At 33.8% G+C, this 15,896-nt stretch overlaps 1 protein-coding gene across 2 annotated transcripts in view; it reads left to right on the top strand.

Annotated features, from left to right (window-relative positions):
• The window catches only part of LOC128995022 (proton-coupled amino acid transporter-like protein CG1139), a 37,237-nt gene extending 21,465 nt beyond the window's left edge, over positions 1 to 15,772 (top strand). The window contains exons 1-10 of one of the 2 annotated variants that reach the window (XM_054419889.1): positions 3,433 to 3,581; positions 5,316 to 5,363; positions 8,734 to 8,856; positions 9,265 to 9,415; positions 10,170 to 10,291; positions 10,768 to 10,852; positions 11,558 to 11,830; positions 12,168 to 12,346; positions 12,880 to 13,055; positions 13,485 to 15,772. In XM_054419889.1, the coding sequence (XP_054275864.1) occupies positions 5,347 to 5,363; positions 8,734 to 8,856; positions 9,265 to 9,415; positions 10,170 to 10,291; positions 10,768 to 10,852; positions 11,558 to 11,830; positions 12,168 to 12,346; positions 12,880 to 13,055; positions 13,485 to 13,774 (1,416 nt within the window). In that variant the 5' untranslated portion in view covers positions 3,433 to 3,581; positions 5,316 to 5,346 and the 3' untranslated portion in view covers positions 13,775 to 15,772. Of the gene's footprint in view, positions 1 to 3,432; positions 3,582 to 5,315; positions 5,364 to 8,733; positions 8,857 to 9,264; positions 9,416 to 10,169; positions 10,292 to 10,767; positions 10,853 to 11,557; positions 11,831 to 12,167; positions 12,347 to 12,879; positions 13,056 to 13,484 lie in introns of those variants that run through there. The other variant, XM_054419888.1, reaches the window with a different exon arrangement.
• Positions 15,773 to 15,896: the final 124 nt, after the last annotated feature.

The raw sequence follows: 15,896 nt of genomic DNA, 5'->3' as shown, positions 1-15,896 counted from the left end.
CCAACTTTGTCGGGTGACTGTAGGAAAACTTATTTTCATCACTCTGTATTCGAAAATAGCCCATTTCCATACATCTGAGATATTCGAAAATCTTAAATTTCCATACACCAAAAACAAATCGTGTTCAGCTGACTTTTCCTGACATAAAAATTACTTTCGCTACACAATCAATACTTTGCCTGACATCAACAAAGTTACAATCAGCTGAGTTTTACACTAAAATTAATTGTACAGCCTAATTGTGTTTAGATTTGAAAAATGAACAGATTACGAAATATAAGATAATTTTTAAGTTTGATGAAGTAGTTTTTTTTTTCGTGATAAAAAGTATCGTTCAATACTCGTCACGAAAGTTCCATTTCGGGGCTCGATAGTGTTTCCAATGTTCGTCTTCGACTCACATGTAAAACACTATCTCGCCCCGAAATGGGTTACTTTCGTGACTAGTAGTGAAATACTGTATACTATTACCTACAGTTACCTGACAAAGTGGGCTTCCATGCACTGATTATAGTAGCTAATTGCTGTATTTACTTACTTTTGCCGAACTCGTTTTACTTTTCCTCACTCACTTTTTGCCACACTCCAGTATTCCAACCAAACAAAACAAAACAGCGTGCTTTTATTTGGCACGTAATACGTGTACGCTTGAAAATAAGCTGGCAACATTTAAAGATATCACGACTACGATCAGCTAGTGCAGCGTTTCCCAAATGGTTCAATGTTTGGATTTAACCTAACCTAAAAACGTGTCGTACAGTGTTTGAAAAACTAATTTTTTATATGCCTTATATTAACTGTAGGAAAATATAATGGGTAACGCGAGTGCAAACTGCCTTTGCTGCACTAGAGAAACTTTCCTCACCCGCCAACGGCTCGTGCGTAGACATTTTTCTCTCATGTGCAGCAAAGTTCCACTTCGCCCACTAGTTACACAACTAGCTATATTCTTTATGTTAAATCCATCACATTTACAAAAGTAAAGGTTGGCTCAGCAATAACACACTTTTTCTCGTTTCATTAAAATTACTCTTCTTAATTAAAAATCCACCACAGCTGGTCCAGAGGATATACTTCAGTATCGAAAAGTGTTTGTTTCCTATGAGATAACACCACGACTAAGTAGTTCCAAGTCGCTGTAGGTTCGTTTACAAAGGATGGTAAATAATGGGATTTTCTCCGTATTTAAGTAGTTAATTTACCAAATTGTATTAGTTATTACCAGAGCAAGTATATTCTCTCTTTTCTTATGGAACACGATAGAATATTTAGGTAATCGTTTGAATATGCAACTAACTTATGAAAACATAATGATGCAAGTATAAGTATACACAACGGTAGATATTTCAAAAACATAGTATTTTTATTGAATAGGCCTACTATACATATTTTGAAGAAATTCAACATGTTAAAAAAAGAAGAGTAAAGCGAATGCCAAAGAAATTTAAATTGGAAACCAATTAATTCAACTCTTTTTATCGAAAAGCCTCTGTGTTTAAAGTTAACTACAGGCCAATCAATAATATAATATACTCCTATAAATATTTACTTTTTAAAATTTTCCACACTCAAACGGTGTTTAAAAATAACGTTTTTTTACTTTACCTTCACAGGTATAAATTATTTTTACATTTTTGTGCAATATTTAACATTTACAGCAACAACTCAAGCCTTTCTTTCAATTTACCCAATTCAACGTGTTGATTATCCATTTTTCAATAATGTCTTATTAGTTCTCACTTAGCTAGTATAATCTTTCAGCCAGTGACATAGCTTACAAAATATAACATTACGCTGTCATATTATAATACAACTTTAATTGTATTGCAATGTATCTTTACGCCACACTACATTATTTTGACGAACTTCCCACGCAAATATTTAGTCCAGAAAACAGCTGTTTGCCGCCGGCTTATTCAAATGGGGTTTCATTGCGTACTACTGTACTGCAATGAGTTTTACCGGACACCAATCAGCTGATTATACTGTATTTAGGTGGCAATGAATGGTTATAAACAAAAACATAACCTCTCTTAGAGATTATGACTAGTGATTTTTAGTCCTTTAGTTGGTGGAAATATATAAGGATTTGTAGGGATTTAGTAGTATGGCGTAAACTATCGTACGCAACTCGTCCAAAATGTGTGTACCGGACTCGTATGGTAATCCCGTACTCGACTAATCCGTCTCGCACGGGAACGACCACACTCGTCCGGTAAACACTTATTTTCAGGACTAGTAACGTAATATACTATTACACTACATAAACGATGAAATATTGTATATGAGTTACGAGAAGAGACGCCTTCCATGACAAACGACACTAACTCACGCAATATGTTGATTGTGTGCGTGTGACACTACAAAACAGCTGATCGTTCGATCAGCTGATAGCTTACTGTTGCGTCTTCACGTTGTTGTTATCTAAATTACTCGTATTTAATTCATAAAAACCTTGAATCTTTCTTTCTTGTTAGGAATCTTTCTTGAAAGAAACCTTGAATCTTTCTTTCTTCAAAAGAATTATCAGGAATAGTTGGGTAGCTAAGTGGTTATACTAAGCACAATAAACATAAGGTCGCTTGTTAGATAAGGTCAGTAGTTTTTGAGGGTTCGAAACTGGTCCTTGCTGCTGATAAATTGTTTTTAAAATAGAATCAGTTGGTCGTATTTTAACGACAAAACTACGCACTTTCCATAACCCTACATTCATTTTCAGCTTTGAATGCGTACATGGTTGCTGTCTTAATAAAAGGATTCAGCACAACTCACATTGACGACTGAAATTGAGGGAGCTTGGGGAAGTTTAAAATCTTGAGTCTTGAAACTAAAATGAGTTAAAATCAAACAAATGCCAATAAACGATTATTGCAAAGATTCCTTTTTTCCACGAATAATGAGGATAATTGATATTTTATGGATACAGCAAAATTAATTTAGGGATTATCACTCAAATAAAGAAACAAAACAATTGATTACAACATACTAGCAGAAAGGAGAAAATTTATCCATGAAGATTATTAAAATAAAAATCTTTGCTGTAGAGTGTAGACAATTGATAAAAAATGCTCAGGCTAAAGAACAAGGTGTTTTCTTTATTGGTTATTCTTTAAAGTTCAAAACAATATGAACAAACACACTTAACTAATTACTTTCTTGTACTTGATTTCATGCTGTCACAAAATTATTGTGTGTAAAAAATATTTTCCGCACACTTTTGAACGTCTTAATTGCACCCTTACAATTTGTATGTAAGCAAATTAATTCAACCCCTAACGAATCTTTCCCCTAGACCCGTTTCATCCCTTCACATGAATGGCACTTGGGGCGGGTGTGGCGAGGGGGGAGGGTACAAAAAGCGCAAGTCCGAATTAGGGAGAGGTCCAGTTGAGTGTGCCCATCGACCTGACGACATGTACCCCATGTTCTGGTCGAACTGTGTGATATGTACTCATAGGATATTTAACGTGTGTACAGTAGTAGGGACTCTGTAGACTAGACCTAAGTTTAATCTGTGTTGAGCCTGGGACCAAGTGTTGGATCATTGATTTTCTCATGTGGCGTGCCTCCATTCACTCGTGGTAGGTCAAATTGATTTTTAAGGTCATTTGGATATTCCAAATGTTTACAGGATTTAACACTTTGAATAATCAATATGAAAGTATATAAGGTCAATTAGTATGATTATGATCGATTGGTGTCAAGATAAATCACACTTTGAATTTTTATTCTGAATTTCCCAGAACGTGGCCGTGGAATTAAAGGGGAACATAATAAGTTTTTTTCAAAAATTTCGATGAATATTTTTTAAACATTTTAATGGTTTGATTAGTTATAAAGTATTGTATATTTCTGCTGTCTTAATTGGATAACCTTACTGTATTAATTAAATGTTCTCACTGTTAATTGGATATTATACCGGTATTGTCTTAACTCTAAAATTATTTGCTGTCTTAATTTGATACTCTTAGTCTTACTGTCTTAATTGGATACTCTTACTATTACTGTCTTAATGGGATACTCTTAGTCTAACGGTTTTTACTGTCTTAATTGGATGCTCTAGTCTTACTGTCTTTACTGTCTTTATTGCATACTCTATAGTCTTACTGTCTTTACTGTCTTAATGGGATACTCTTATTGTTACTGTCTTTACTGTCTTAATGGGATACTCTTATTGTTACTGTCTTTACTGTCTTAATTCTTACTGTCTTTACTGTCTTAATGGGATACTCTTAGTCTTACTGTCATTGCTGTCTTAATTGGATACTCTTAGTGTTACTGTCCTAATTGGATACTCTGAGTCTTACTGATGTCTTTACTGTCTCAATGGGATACTCTTAGTCTAACTGTTTTTACTGTCCTAATGGGATACTCTTAGTCTTACTCTGTCTTTACTGAATGGGATACTCTTAGTCTTTACTGTCTTAATTGGAGACTAATAGTCTTACTGTCTTAATTCGATACTCTTAAGGTCTTACTGTCTTTACTGTCTTAATTCGATACTCTTAGGCTTACTGTCAGAAATGTTTTAATTCGGTACTCTTATAGCCTTACTATCTTAATGCGATAATACTCTTAGTCTTACTATCTTTACTGTCTTAATTGTGATACTTCACTTCTACTGTCTTTCTTTAAACGTAATGTTACTACTGAATGTGAATTTTAAAATGGCTAGAAGAGGATGTTAGTGAAAGCATAATTTTTAAATATGTTAAGTTTCTACTATCAGAGAACTAATGATTCCAAAATAACAGTAAAAACTTGTTGCCTGTCAGAAAGTATTAAAAACCACGTCAAGTTTTTTATATCAAAAGACAACAGATCTAATTTCTACTTTCTATGTAGATCTCTTGGATCTTCAGTAATCCCTTTACTTATGCAAATCTAGAATTAAGTATTTCAACATATAGATGTCTTCAGGAACATTATTTATTGTAACCCCAAATAACATACCTCAGCCAATATAAAACTCTTATAAATTTCATAAAAATGATTACAGATAAAACATTTTTTAATTAAAACAAATTAATTTACATTTTGTACCGCCAAGGTATGCAGTCGTAATGGTTTGGAGAAGAGATTCTAATCTATGATGTATGACTTGTAATACAAAATATTTAGTAATAATTTACTCAATACAAATATAAAATAATGGTATAATAAGAAGTATATTATTAGAGTGTTTTGTTTACTTTTACTGTAAATACATTGTGGTAATGTCCAAAAGATACATGGCTTTCAATAAGCATAGCTCCTTTTTACTAAATTAAAGTTTCAGCTTTACGATTATCAAGGGTTATATTTTTATGTTGCAGATAGCAGAAGTGGAGGATATAGGAGACAGCCATGACTCATGACCAAAAGTAAGTTAACCTAGTAAATTGTTTTACCTCCTAAAAAGAGTCAACACAGCCAATATGTGAATATGTGATATGAGTCAATATGTGGTTTCCATTACTATCAAATTTACAAATTCACTAAATTTACCAATTTTAATTGTAGTTATAGGTAGCCCTATTTAACAAATTTTCACTCTCTCCGCCTATACACATCCACATACATATAGTTTTTTGTGTATATGGAGGAAGAATTGTTTTGTCAAAATTTTAAGTTTGAGTGGATATATCCGGAAAGTATATAAAAGAAACGTCTTATAACACTTAAAACATATATTTACGCTTATACTGTTACTCAAAAGACGGTAAATATACAAAAAAGATGGTAAGTGGTGATTGATTTCGATTGGACACTCCAATCATCATCAGATCCGATAAGCAAATTGACGTCATTGAAAGCTAACAGACCACACATGTAGCCCAATTTTGATTAAATTTGGTATGTAGGTACTAATCCATGGTATCTCCAGGAGCTTTTTCATTTAAAAAATGTTTTGATTTTTTTATGGTGATTTTCCCATTAAAACCCATAAAACGGAAAAATCTCAATTTCTCAAAATATGGCCCAACCAATTTGATATAAATTTAGCATTTTATAGAAATTTTAATTCTTAGAAAAATGGGTCAACTCGCTGTAAAAACCACGGTTCAAAAGTTATTGTAACTTATGATTTTTTCTCATCAAATAAAAGAAAATCTGATTTTCAAAATAAGCTATTTTTGATTAAAAACTAATATGTAATGGTCCTTCAACAAAATAGTGAAACTAATTGCTGTAAAAATTTGGGTTGAAAGTTATTGCAATTTCCCCTATAAAGGGACATAGTTACTCCCATTGTTACTCCCAATGCTCAACAATGATAAAGGTAGTTGACAAGCTAATGGGAGAATATATGTGTCAGATTTCTGATACCATTTATTTTTTTATGGAATAAACCATGATAGAATCAATAATTTTTCAATAGTTTATTTTACCTGCTATGAGTGGAGGTAAGTAGGAAATAACTGTGGTTTGAATCTTTTGGGGTCCATTTTCAAGTATCAATGTCAAACAAGAACAATGTCTCAACCTTTGAAGTAGGATGGGCTCATTAACATCGTTTTACAAATTAAGGTGGACAAGAACAGACAATAGAATGAATTAAACAAGTAGGCAATGACTCAGTGAGCCAGTACAATTTTGGCTCACTAGCACTCTTGGAAAATAGTACATAATATTCTTCAACAAATACAAATTGTTAATAACAAAATGTAAACAAAGAAAAATCAAGGAAACAATAATAAATCAGCTGTTAAATTACTAACACATGTTTCATTTGATCAGATGATGCATACCACAAATGAAGCCATTCAAATAATAATTTTAAAAAGCTGTCCGGTAGAACTGTGTGGATTTAATTGTTGAAAGATTGAAAATATTTCTAATTCAGAATTTTCTCACCACTATAAATTTGGAAGCTGCTAACCCTTTTGCTAACTTATGGTGAGGAAATATACCAAAGTGGAAGGTGATAACTGAAAGAGAATAAAATTTCCTACAAATTACCATGCTTTTCTTGAAAATACTCAATAAAGGTAGCCAAAAGTTGTCTCCAAATAAAACATGTGAGACCTCTATTTTCCAATGAATTTCTAATGGAAATCATGTTTTTTTCACCATAAATCCTAACAAAAAAAAACTAACATAACCATTTACTAATCTACAGGAAGTGGGCTTTACAACGCATTAATTAATAAAATTAGTCCAGTAGAACTGTAGATTTAGTTGTACAAAGATTTTTTTAACTGAATATTAAGAGTAGATGTGCATGCGTGAATGAATCATGATTAATCATCCAAACTATAAAAAATTTTTGAATTTGTTTATTAATTAAACATTTAACATGTGTAGCCAATCCAATACAATATTGATTTATTTATGGTGGGTTCAACCATCCATCATATCAATACAGATAATCTGTACTATTGGAGGCGTGAAAATATAAACATAAAGTGTGTGTTCTGTCTAACAGTGTAGGTTCAAGTTTTGAATAAGTAGTGAGTGAGTGAGTTTTTGATAGACACTAAATTAAATTCAATAATTTCAAAACTGTAAAATTTGAAACTTGTATCAATGCTACTATACCCAGAATATATTTTAAGGTATGATATTTTAGCAAATTATGTTCACCATTATTGCAATATTTATTTTATGGAAGTAAATTTGTATTTTGTGAAAAATGCATGTGTATATTCGGTTCTAATCTTATTCTAATGAGTATAACTTATGAAATGAAATTACTCTTATATGCAGCAAAGTGGTTTATATGACTAAAAATATTTTCCCCTTCTACAGGTTTTAATTGGCTGATTATGGTGCTCTGAATATTTTACAAAATCAACTCCATAGACAGTAAAAACAGCTGATGCCACTTAATATATTTCAGTATTGACTTTGAATGATTATTGTAGGATTCTTATCCCCCCATGTAAAATCTTTAGTTTGTTTTAGTGTATCAACGCCAAAATGTTCCTCTTTTAATTCAGTTTCTATGTTACATCCTTTGTGTTTTGCTCTGTGTTTAGTTTATTACATAGAAGATAAGTTGTTGTTTACAAGTACATTGTAAAAGTCTTATCCAGTTGTTAAAGTTAGGAAAGTAACCTATCAAAAAGGAGAAAACATTTCACTTAAGTTATTGGAAATAAACACACTTTAAAGTCTTCTCCAGCAATTCCATGAGGATATTTGAACGGATCTTCATAAAGCCTAAGTATGATTTCATTTTTAATACTACATCCAATTCTTGGCACTATGGCTGTCTAGCAAAGATTCTTTTGAATGTACTTCATGGTTTAGGTTGTCTCATTTGACACCTAGAAACATGGGTCCACCCAATTCCCCCCATTCATAACACCACATTACCATAAACCCTTAGCAATATGGGATTGTCCTTGAATGCCATGATGTTCAGGGGCCTCATATTGCTAAGGTTATAACAATTTTAGTGAGTGACACAATAAAAATAAACATTTTGAGCTGAGCCTCCAACGGATGGCGTTGATGTCATTATTGCTGATTTCTGTTGTACGCCAACTTGTTAAGCAAAGTATGTCTACTCTGGAAATTTCAAAGTCAATGGCAAAATGCATGTTAAAATATTTACAGTAGATTGTTGACCTTCTAATTTTTAACGATTCAATAATGAAATGAGGAACTTCCTATCATACAGTTACTAAATCCTAAACCAAGGTTTACACTCCTTTTTAAATTTAAGTACATGTACCATAATTTATTTATCAAAGTTAAGTGCATAAATTTTATCAACCATTAAAATAAACATATTATTTATTTCAGGACCAATGGGGGCAAGGGTCAGAATGACAAGGCTCAGTTTTCAATGCAGATGTCCAACTATGCGGAGGACTCGGGGACACCATACGATCCCCACGAGCACAGGAACCAAGAAAACCCGACAACGTAAGTAGAATTACCAAAATTTATACTGTCTTAGCCACATTATTACTTCCCTACCCTGTGTGTTCCAAGATTTAAAATATTATTAGCAATTGAGATGGGGACCAGACCCGCGGCTTGCATGTGATGCGCTATTGGCCCGAGAGTTTATTGCGCTCCCACGTACCTTGAGGGGGAATTTGTCTCTTCCTTGTACCCCTGACAAACCTAAAACCTAAATTGGGCTTTTATTTGGTTCTGGAAGGAAAAACAGCTGATCTTCAGTAACAAAGCTGTTATCTCAATCAACAATCATCCTTCAATCATCTTAAAATACTTCACCCCAAATTTACTTTATGTTTATATTTCTAAAATACACACCCTGATGTGTCAACATTATGTAATCTAATCTACTAATTTATTTCCATCCAGAGATCGTGAGACGCTGATCCACTTGCTCAAGGGATGTCTGGGTACAGGTATCCTCGCCATGCCCAACGCCTTCGGAAATGCAGGGTTGGCGCTCGGAACTGTAGCAACATTCATTATTGGCTTCCTCTGCACATACTGCCTTCATGTTCTTGTAAGTTCCCAAGTTTCTTGAGTGAACGATTTAGTTGTTTAAGAAGGTTATAAATTCTCCCTAAGACATCACAGAGTAAGGTATGGAGGAAACTTGCTGGTCGGGACCGAGTTCTTTCAGCTCTAGTATGTTGTGAGTACACACTAGGGAAAATATACTCATGACAAGCAAAGAAGAGCCCAAGCGGTGAGCACTGTGCAGACTTTCGTATCGCACAAGGCTCAGGGTCTTCCTCCACCATGAGTCTTGCAGTGTGATAGCGAGGGTGGGAAGGAGTGCGAGGGGGAGAAGCGACTAGTGCTAAACGCCAGTGGCTTGTGCTAGACACCACTTAAGTGCATCATTCAATATTCCCTCATTCCAATATATTCCATTCCCTCTGTCCCTAACTTCCTGCTTCTTAGTATAACTTTGTCCAACCTGTTTATGGAACTTGTGATGTCATTGTCAAACAAGATGTACGGATAGTCAGTAAAAAATTAACAATAAACGTTAATGGTAAAATTGTTGAGGCTCTGGGGTTTGATCAATATCTTACTCTGTCAGATACCAGTCAGATACCTGTAAGCATAAAGTTGACTAGATTATCCGAAATGTGTTCAATTCATTTAACTCAAAACTTGACTTAGGTTAGATGCTTTGATCTTTACAATCACCACTTTCAGAACTGTTTAAAACTATAGTTACAATATTTACAAACTACCTTATCAATATAAAGCCAAACAAAGAGTTATTTCTTGTTCTTCATTCCTAGGTTACCAATCAGTACCAGATGTGCAAGAGATTACGAGTTCCGATCCTCAGCTATCCGGAGTCAATGAAGGTCGCTTTACAGCACGGACCCTCTATGTTCAGACCCTTCGCTAATATCTCTGCGTAAGTTACGTCCCAACAAGCATGTTTGTTTAGCTATTTCATACATAACTGAGAATTGGATCCTTGTGAAGTTATATAAGAAAGAAAGAAAAGTTAGATTTAATTGTTGGTGTTTACATTGTTTTAACCTGCTATTGCTAGTACCATTATATTGCCTTAAAGAAGTGGATAAGAGCTTGATGATGTAGCCCAAAATGAACATTAAGAATTAAGGTTGTGAAATTTTGTGTTCATGTGTTTAGCTTTGCCTTGTCACACAAGAAACTTTAAGCGTGCACCAGAAAGAAAATGCCACTTTCTGTACTATTAATAAAATTTACTATTGATAGAAACCTAACAACTTTTTTTTTAATTATTAAGATGACTAATAATTTGATTTGATTATACTGATGTAAAATTTTCTAAATTTTTCAGGCAAAACATTCATAGTTGAAGAATTATTTGATGTTGTTATTCATTTATCTGTTTATTTTCAGACCAATTGTTGACTTTTTCTTGATCCTGTACCAACTTGGAATCTGCTGTGTTTATATCATGTTTGTTGCTGAGAACATCAAAGAAGTAAGTTTGACAAAATATGAAATACATTAGATAGATTTGGAGTAACAAAACCCAAATGTAGGAAGGAAATAACAGAGTTCGGTTGTTATGAATTGCTTAACTGACTTAAATAGTCAGTTAAAAAGTTCATTGATAGATAGGAAAACATTACAGGTACAGGAGGGGCCGCTTGTTTGGTCTTCACTATTGATAATTGGAGAGAGGAGGAGAAGAAATCATACAGTAGGCCTAGTGTCCTTTAATGTTTGTACCACCATACATGAGTATGATTATGTGGTTTAAATGTTTCTTAGGAGTGAAAAACCACAATTCTAACCAGTCCACAAGTATTACTGGTACCTTAGGTACAGAGGAAACACGCTTATGCACAACCGCACACTTTTCAGTTCTGGTATGTTGTGCCGAAAATATACTTGTGATGAGCGAGGAAGAGCCTGAAAGGCAAGCACTATGAACGGAAACTCCTATCCCACAGGGCACAAGGTCTTCCTCCACCGTGAGCGTTGTAGTACATGAGGGCGAGTGGAGGTGTTGGACTTTCTAAACACCATCAGTGAATAGTGTTCACCCAAGAGTACCATTAAATGTTTCCTCTGTACCTTAATTCTCTGTGCTGGTACTAAAACGTAATATTCAGCGAAGCACATAATCATTGTTAGACATTCTTGACTCTTTTACCGAGTCCTAATTCTTCATCTTCTCCAGGTGGCAGACCAATACTGGACGCCAATTGGTGTCAGGACGCACATGCTGATTCTGCTGATTCCGCTCATCCTGATCTGTTACATCCGCAACCTCAAGCTGCTGGCTCCCTTCTCCCAGCTGGCCAATGTCATCACATTCATCGGTATCGGCATCATCCTCTACTACATCTTCGACCAACTGCCTCCCGTCAGCAGCGCCAAACTTGTCGGGTCCGGGCAGAGCTTTGTGTTGTACATCGGAACTACTTTGTTCGCTTTGGAGGCCGTGGGAGTTGTAAGTTTTGGATTTTTTTCATAGGAGTTATATCAATAATTTTGTAGAATCTAATCCGCGAAGAAAAAAACTTCAAATTTAAAAAAATCACACTTGTAATTTTCTTTACATGTTGTGTCTTAAATCATAGGGTATGACTAAAGAATGGTACCTGAAATTGTTTACACAGTTATTGTGTGAATATTCTATGAAGTAAGACAAAATTACTTACGTAAAAAACCGTCAGTTCAAACAACATGTTATTCGGAACATGTTTTGGTGTTAAACACATTATCGTCAGCTTTAGGTAGTTGGAATTGGAAACATCAACTTATCAATATTACTTACCTTTACACAGGTGATAGCTCTGGAAAATAACATGAAGACTCCAAAATCATTCGGAGGCTACACTGGTATCCTGAACCAAGGTATGGCCGCTGTTACTGTCATGTACGTTGGTGTTGGATTCTTTGGGTTCATCAAGTACGGCAGCGGAGCTCGGGGAAGCGTTACCCTCAACCTGCCACAAGGTGAAATGTAAGTACAATTATTTATATTTCTATTTCCAATCTCCCTGGCTATACATTGTATAAGGAGGAAGAACTGTTTTTGTCAAAATGTTTGAGTTTGAGTTTTGAGTGGCTATATCCGTTTTGGGTTATCCTGGACCAAAAAAGTGGGTTCCGAAGTAATGTCTGCATGTGAGTGTGTCCGTTTACGTGGCTACATACTACGGCTTACGGTTTTGTCAAAAGTTTGTGATCCAAATTAGCTTTATATTTATTATAACAGTTGGTGTGAAAATAACCTACTGTATTCTCCAGCACCACAAATTTGCCAGTGGTTGAATTGAATTATGTCCAATATTATTCAAAACTACTACTAGCCACAATTAAAAATGATAATGTGTTTCGTACATTATTGTACCTTAAGTCAAATGTAATACTGTAATAACAATGCAAATGCTGATAGCAGAAAACTCAGGTAAAGCATCAGTTTCACTATTCTCAGGGTTGCTTTTTCTTATTAAAATTAAATTATACTTGTCGTTAATTGAGTTCATGTTACAGCCTAGCCCAGGCAGTAAAGATTGCGTTCGCCATTGCCATCTTCATCTCCTACGCTCTGCAAGCCTACGTTCCCATCGAGATTCTGTGGAACACGTACCTCAAGTCTCACTTGGAGCACAGCAGCAAGAAACTGTTCATTGAATACGTCATGAGAACTGTCATTGTCATTTTGACTTGTAAGTTCAATTTTTGTATGGTGTAGATAATAGTTGATTGGAATTTAATGAATGATGGTTTAGGAAGTTAAAAAGCCATAGACAAATAAATATAGACCGACAGCAGTGCTTTGATCTGCTTTGATGCGTTGATCTCTGGTTGTTTTTGTCACAAAACCAACCAACAATTCTGGTAAATACTGTACATTGAAATTGCTACAGCTGTTAATTTTGGAGGGCAAAAGTCCAACTCTCAAAAACCATGGTCGAGTCTTTGAATTACATTTCCTCCAATAATAAAAGGACCATTGGACCTGTAACTAAATCCTCTGGCCCACTTCTATATAATTTAATTTTTCACAATTTAGCCATAATTTCTTTATAACTGTTTGTTAAATCGTAAATCTCCCCCCTATTGGATATTAAACTAATGATTCTCCTCAATTTCAGTCCTGCTAGCCGCAGCCATTCCTCTTCTAGACCTGTTCATCTCCCTGTTCGGAGCTCTCTGTCTCTCCGCCCTCGGCATCGCCTTCCCCGCGATCATAGAGGCGTGTGTCGCACACTCCAACAACACCCTCAACTTCGGCCTTGCCCTCAAGGATATCTTTCTCGTCATCATCGGCATCCTCGGATTGGTCATCGGAACATACTGCAGCATGATCGAGATCGTCAAAGAACTCGGGAAAGAGTCGCCCGCACCCGTTGCGTTAAACGCAACAATGATCCCAACTTTGTAATTGGAGATCAGCAGTGTTTTAACTGTGATTAACTTTACAAAGATTTTCACGCTCAAATCATCGGGTTGGTGAAGATGGAAAAATGGAAAGGCGATAGTGAGAGACATTGAAATCCTGGTGGATTATTGTATACCAAAGCTAAGTAGCTTTAACGCTTACAATGAGGGACAAGATATTATACTGTAAGTACAAAAGGTTACCATTTATAACACCAGTCCAATTGTAAAATTTGATGAAATCACTTCACCCTTAGAAGTTCCTGTTGAAACTTAAGTCAAAACTAAACCAATATCATTTGACTTTTTGATGTTAGTAGAAAGTTGTGACTAAAAGTTAGCCAAAACTGGAGATAGCAAAAGGAACGTCATAAAACCAAGTCCTTAAAATCATCTTGACTTTTGATGTAATAATATTCTTAATTAAGTTGTAGTTGGCTTAAACTATTTTATTGAACCAAGGCTAGTCGATTCTTACATTTAGTTTTCTCATCCAATATAAAATGCGGGCCCAGAAGTAAAATTTGGTGAGAGGCCACTATCCATGACTTTGTCTTATGGTATACTCATTTTCTGTTTTACAGGGGTGATTTTTTACTAGAAATTTGTATACTATTTAATTTTATATTTCATGCTTTAAAATTTGGTTAACATATTAAAGGTGGAATTGTTTTCTATCTTTGAAAGCAATTTGTTAAGTGATCTTGTCAAGTTAATAATCCTGATTCTAAAGATACAGAATAGATATTTTCTGTAAACTTTTTACGGATTAAAGCCAAAGAATACAGTTTTTCCTCACAATAGAAAGGTAAGAATTTCATTGTAATTAAGTGTTCAAAACCAACAAAATGTCTTGAAATTGTTGAGCAATTTGTAGAAGTCAATGTTGTTAGCGAACAGTGTGTTCACCATATGCGTTCAATCAGCGATATTGATCAGGTATGTCACACAGCACAGCAAAAATGCCTTTAGACTTTCGCTTATTTCTAAGTATGATCAAGTAGACAAAGATAGACTGTGATACAAAATTTGATTTGCTAAAAAAATACCATAGTAAGCTAAGATGTGAGTTTTGGGTTATTCAAAGTATTTTAAGAGAACAAATCTATTACCGGTAGTGCATAAGATTATACTTGCTAATTAGTAGCATTTTGAAAGGTTTAGGATTTTAAAAGTCACCTGTTTTGATGATTAACTGACCTTTTTTTCAAACATGAAAAATTTTAATTTTTAATATTGTACATTAAATATTTTAGTTTTATCAGGTTGCATAGTGTAGAAATAGAAGTATAGGTATTAATGTTTTACTATTGTTTATTGTAAGCTGTACAAATCAGGTATATATTTTGAAATATTACTAATAAATAATGTAGACTGTATAGTTTTAAAATTAATATTTTTACTATTGATAATCAGAAAAATGAATACTAAATTATAACAAAGTTGAACGATGGAAAATTTTACAAATGTTATCAAGTTACAAATTTTATTTTTGTGACTAATTTTGTAAAAGATCGACCCTATGTCATCGATGGGTTATGTCAAAAGACTGTGATTATATATATTTAATAGGGTTTAAAATCAACATAAAAAGCAATTAAACACTCATTTAAGTGATCAGTGTTTTGCTAAGCCTGATCCAATCTTAAAATTAAGTGCCAAAGAATATTGCAAAAAAAATTATTTACCAAACATATTAAAAAAAAAGTAATACAAAACTATACTTTATAGTTAATTTTTTTATAAATGCTGTAAAGTGCTCACAATTCAAAAATTCTCTTTTGGCCTTATCATACTGGAAGATTCTTATAAATCATTATTTCACTGTAAACTTTTTGTAAACCTTTCAATTGTTATTCATAAAAATAAAACTGTATTATTTATAGTACAGAAATGTTTAAACTTTGATTTACACAGTTTTTTATTGTTGCTGCTTTAATTTATTTTGTATAAAGTGTAGTTTTCTATGTTATTGTACTTATGAATTAAACATAAAATGCTACCTCTTTATTATTTTTCTTCCTTACATCCCATCAAAAATCTAAGCAAATATATTACTTATTTTTAAGTAAAAAAGTAGACTGTTTCTTAATTTAAATTACTAAATTTATTTGATTTTTTACTCT

This window comes from Macrosteles quadrilineatus, unplaced genomic scaffold, assembly GCF_028750875.1.
Source record: "Macrosteles quadrilineatus isolate MER2022 unplaced genomic scaffold, UCM_ALF_1.0 Scaffold_5__1_contigs__length_97177068, whole genome shotgun sequence".
NCBI classification, from domain to species: Eukaryota; Metazoa; Arthropoda; class Insecta; order Hemiptera; family Cicadellidae; genus Macrosteles; species Macrosteles quadrilineatus.
The sequence above is the reverse complement of the archived record's forward strand: the minus strand, read 5'-3'. Positions and strand labels throughout refer to the sequence as shown.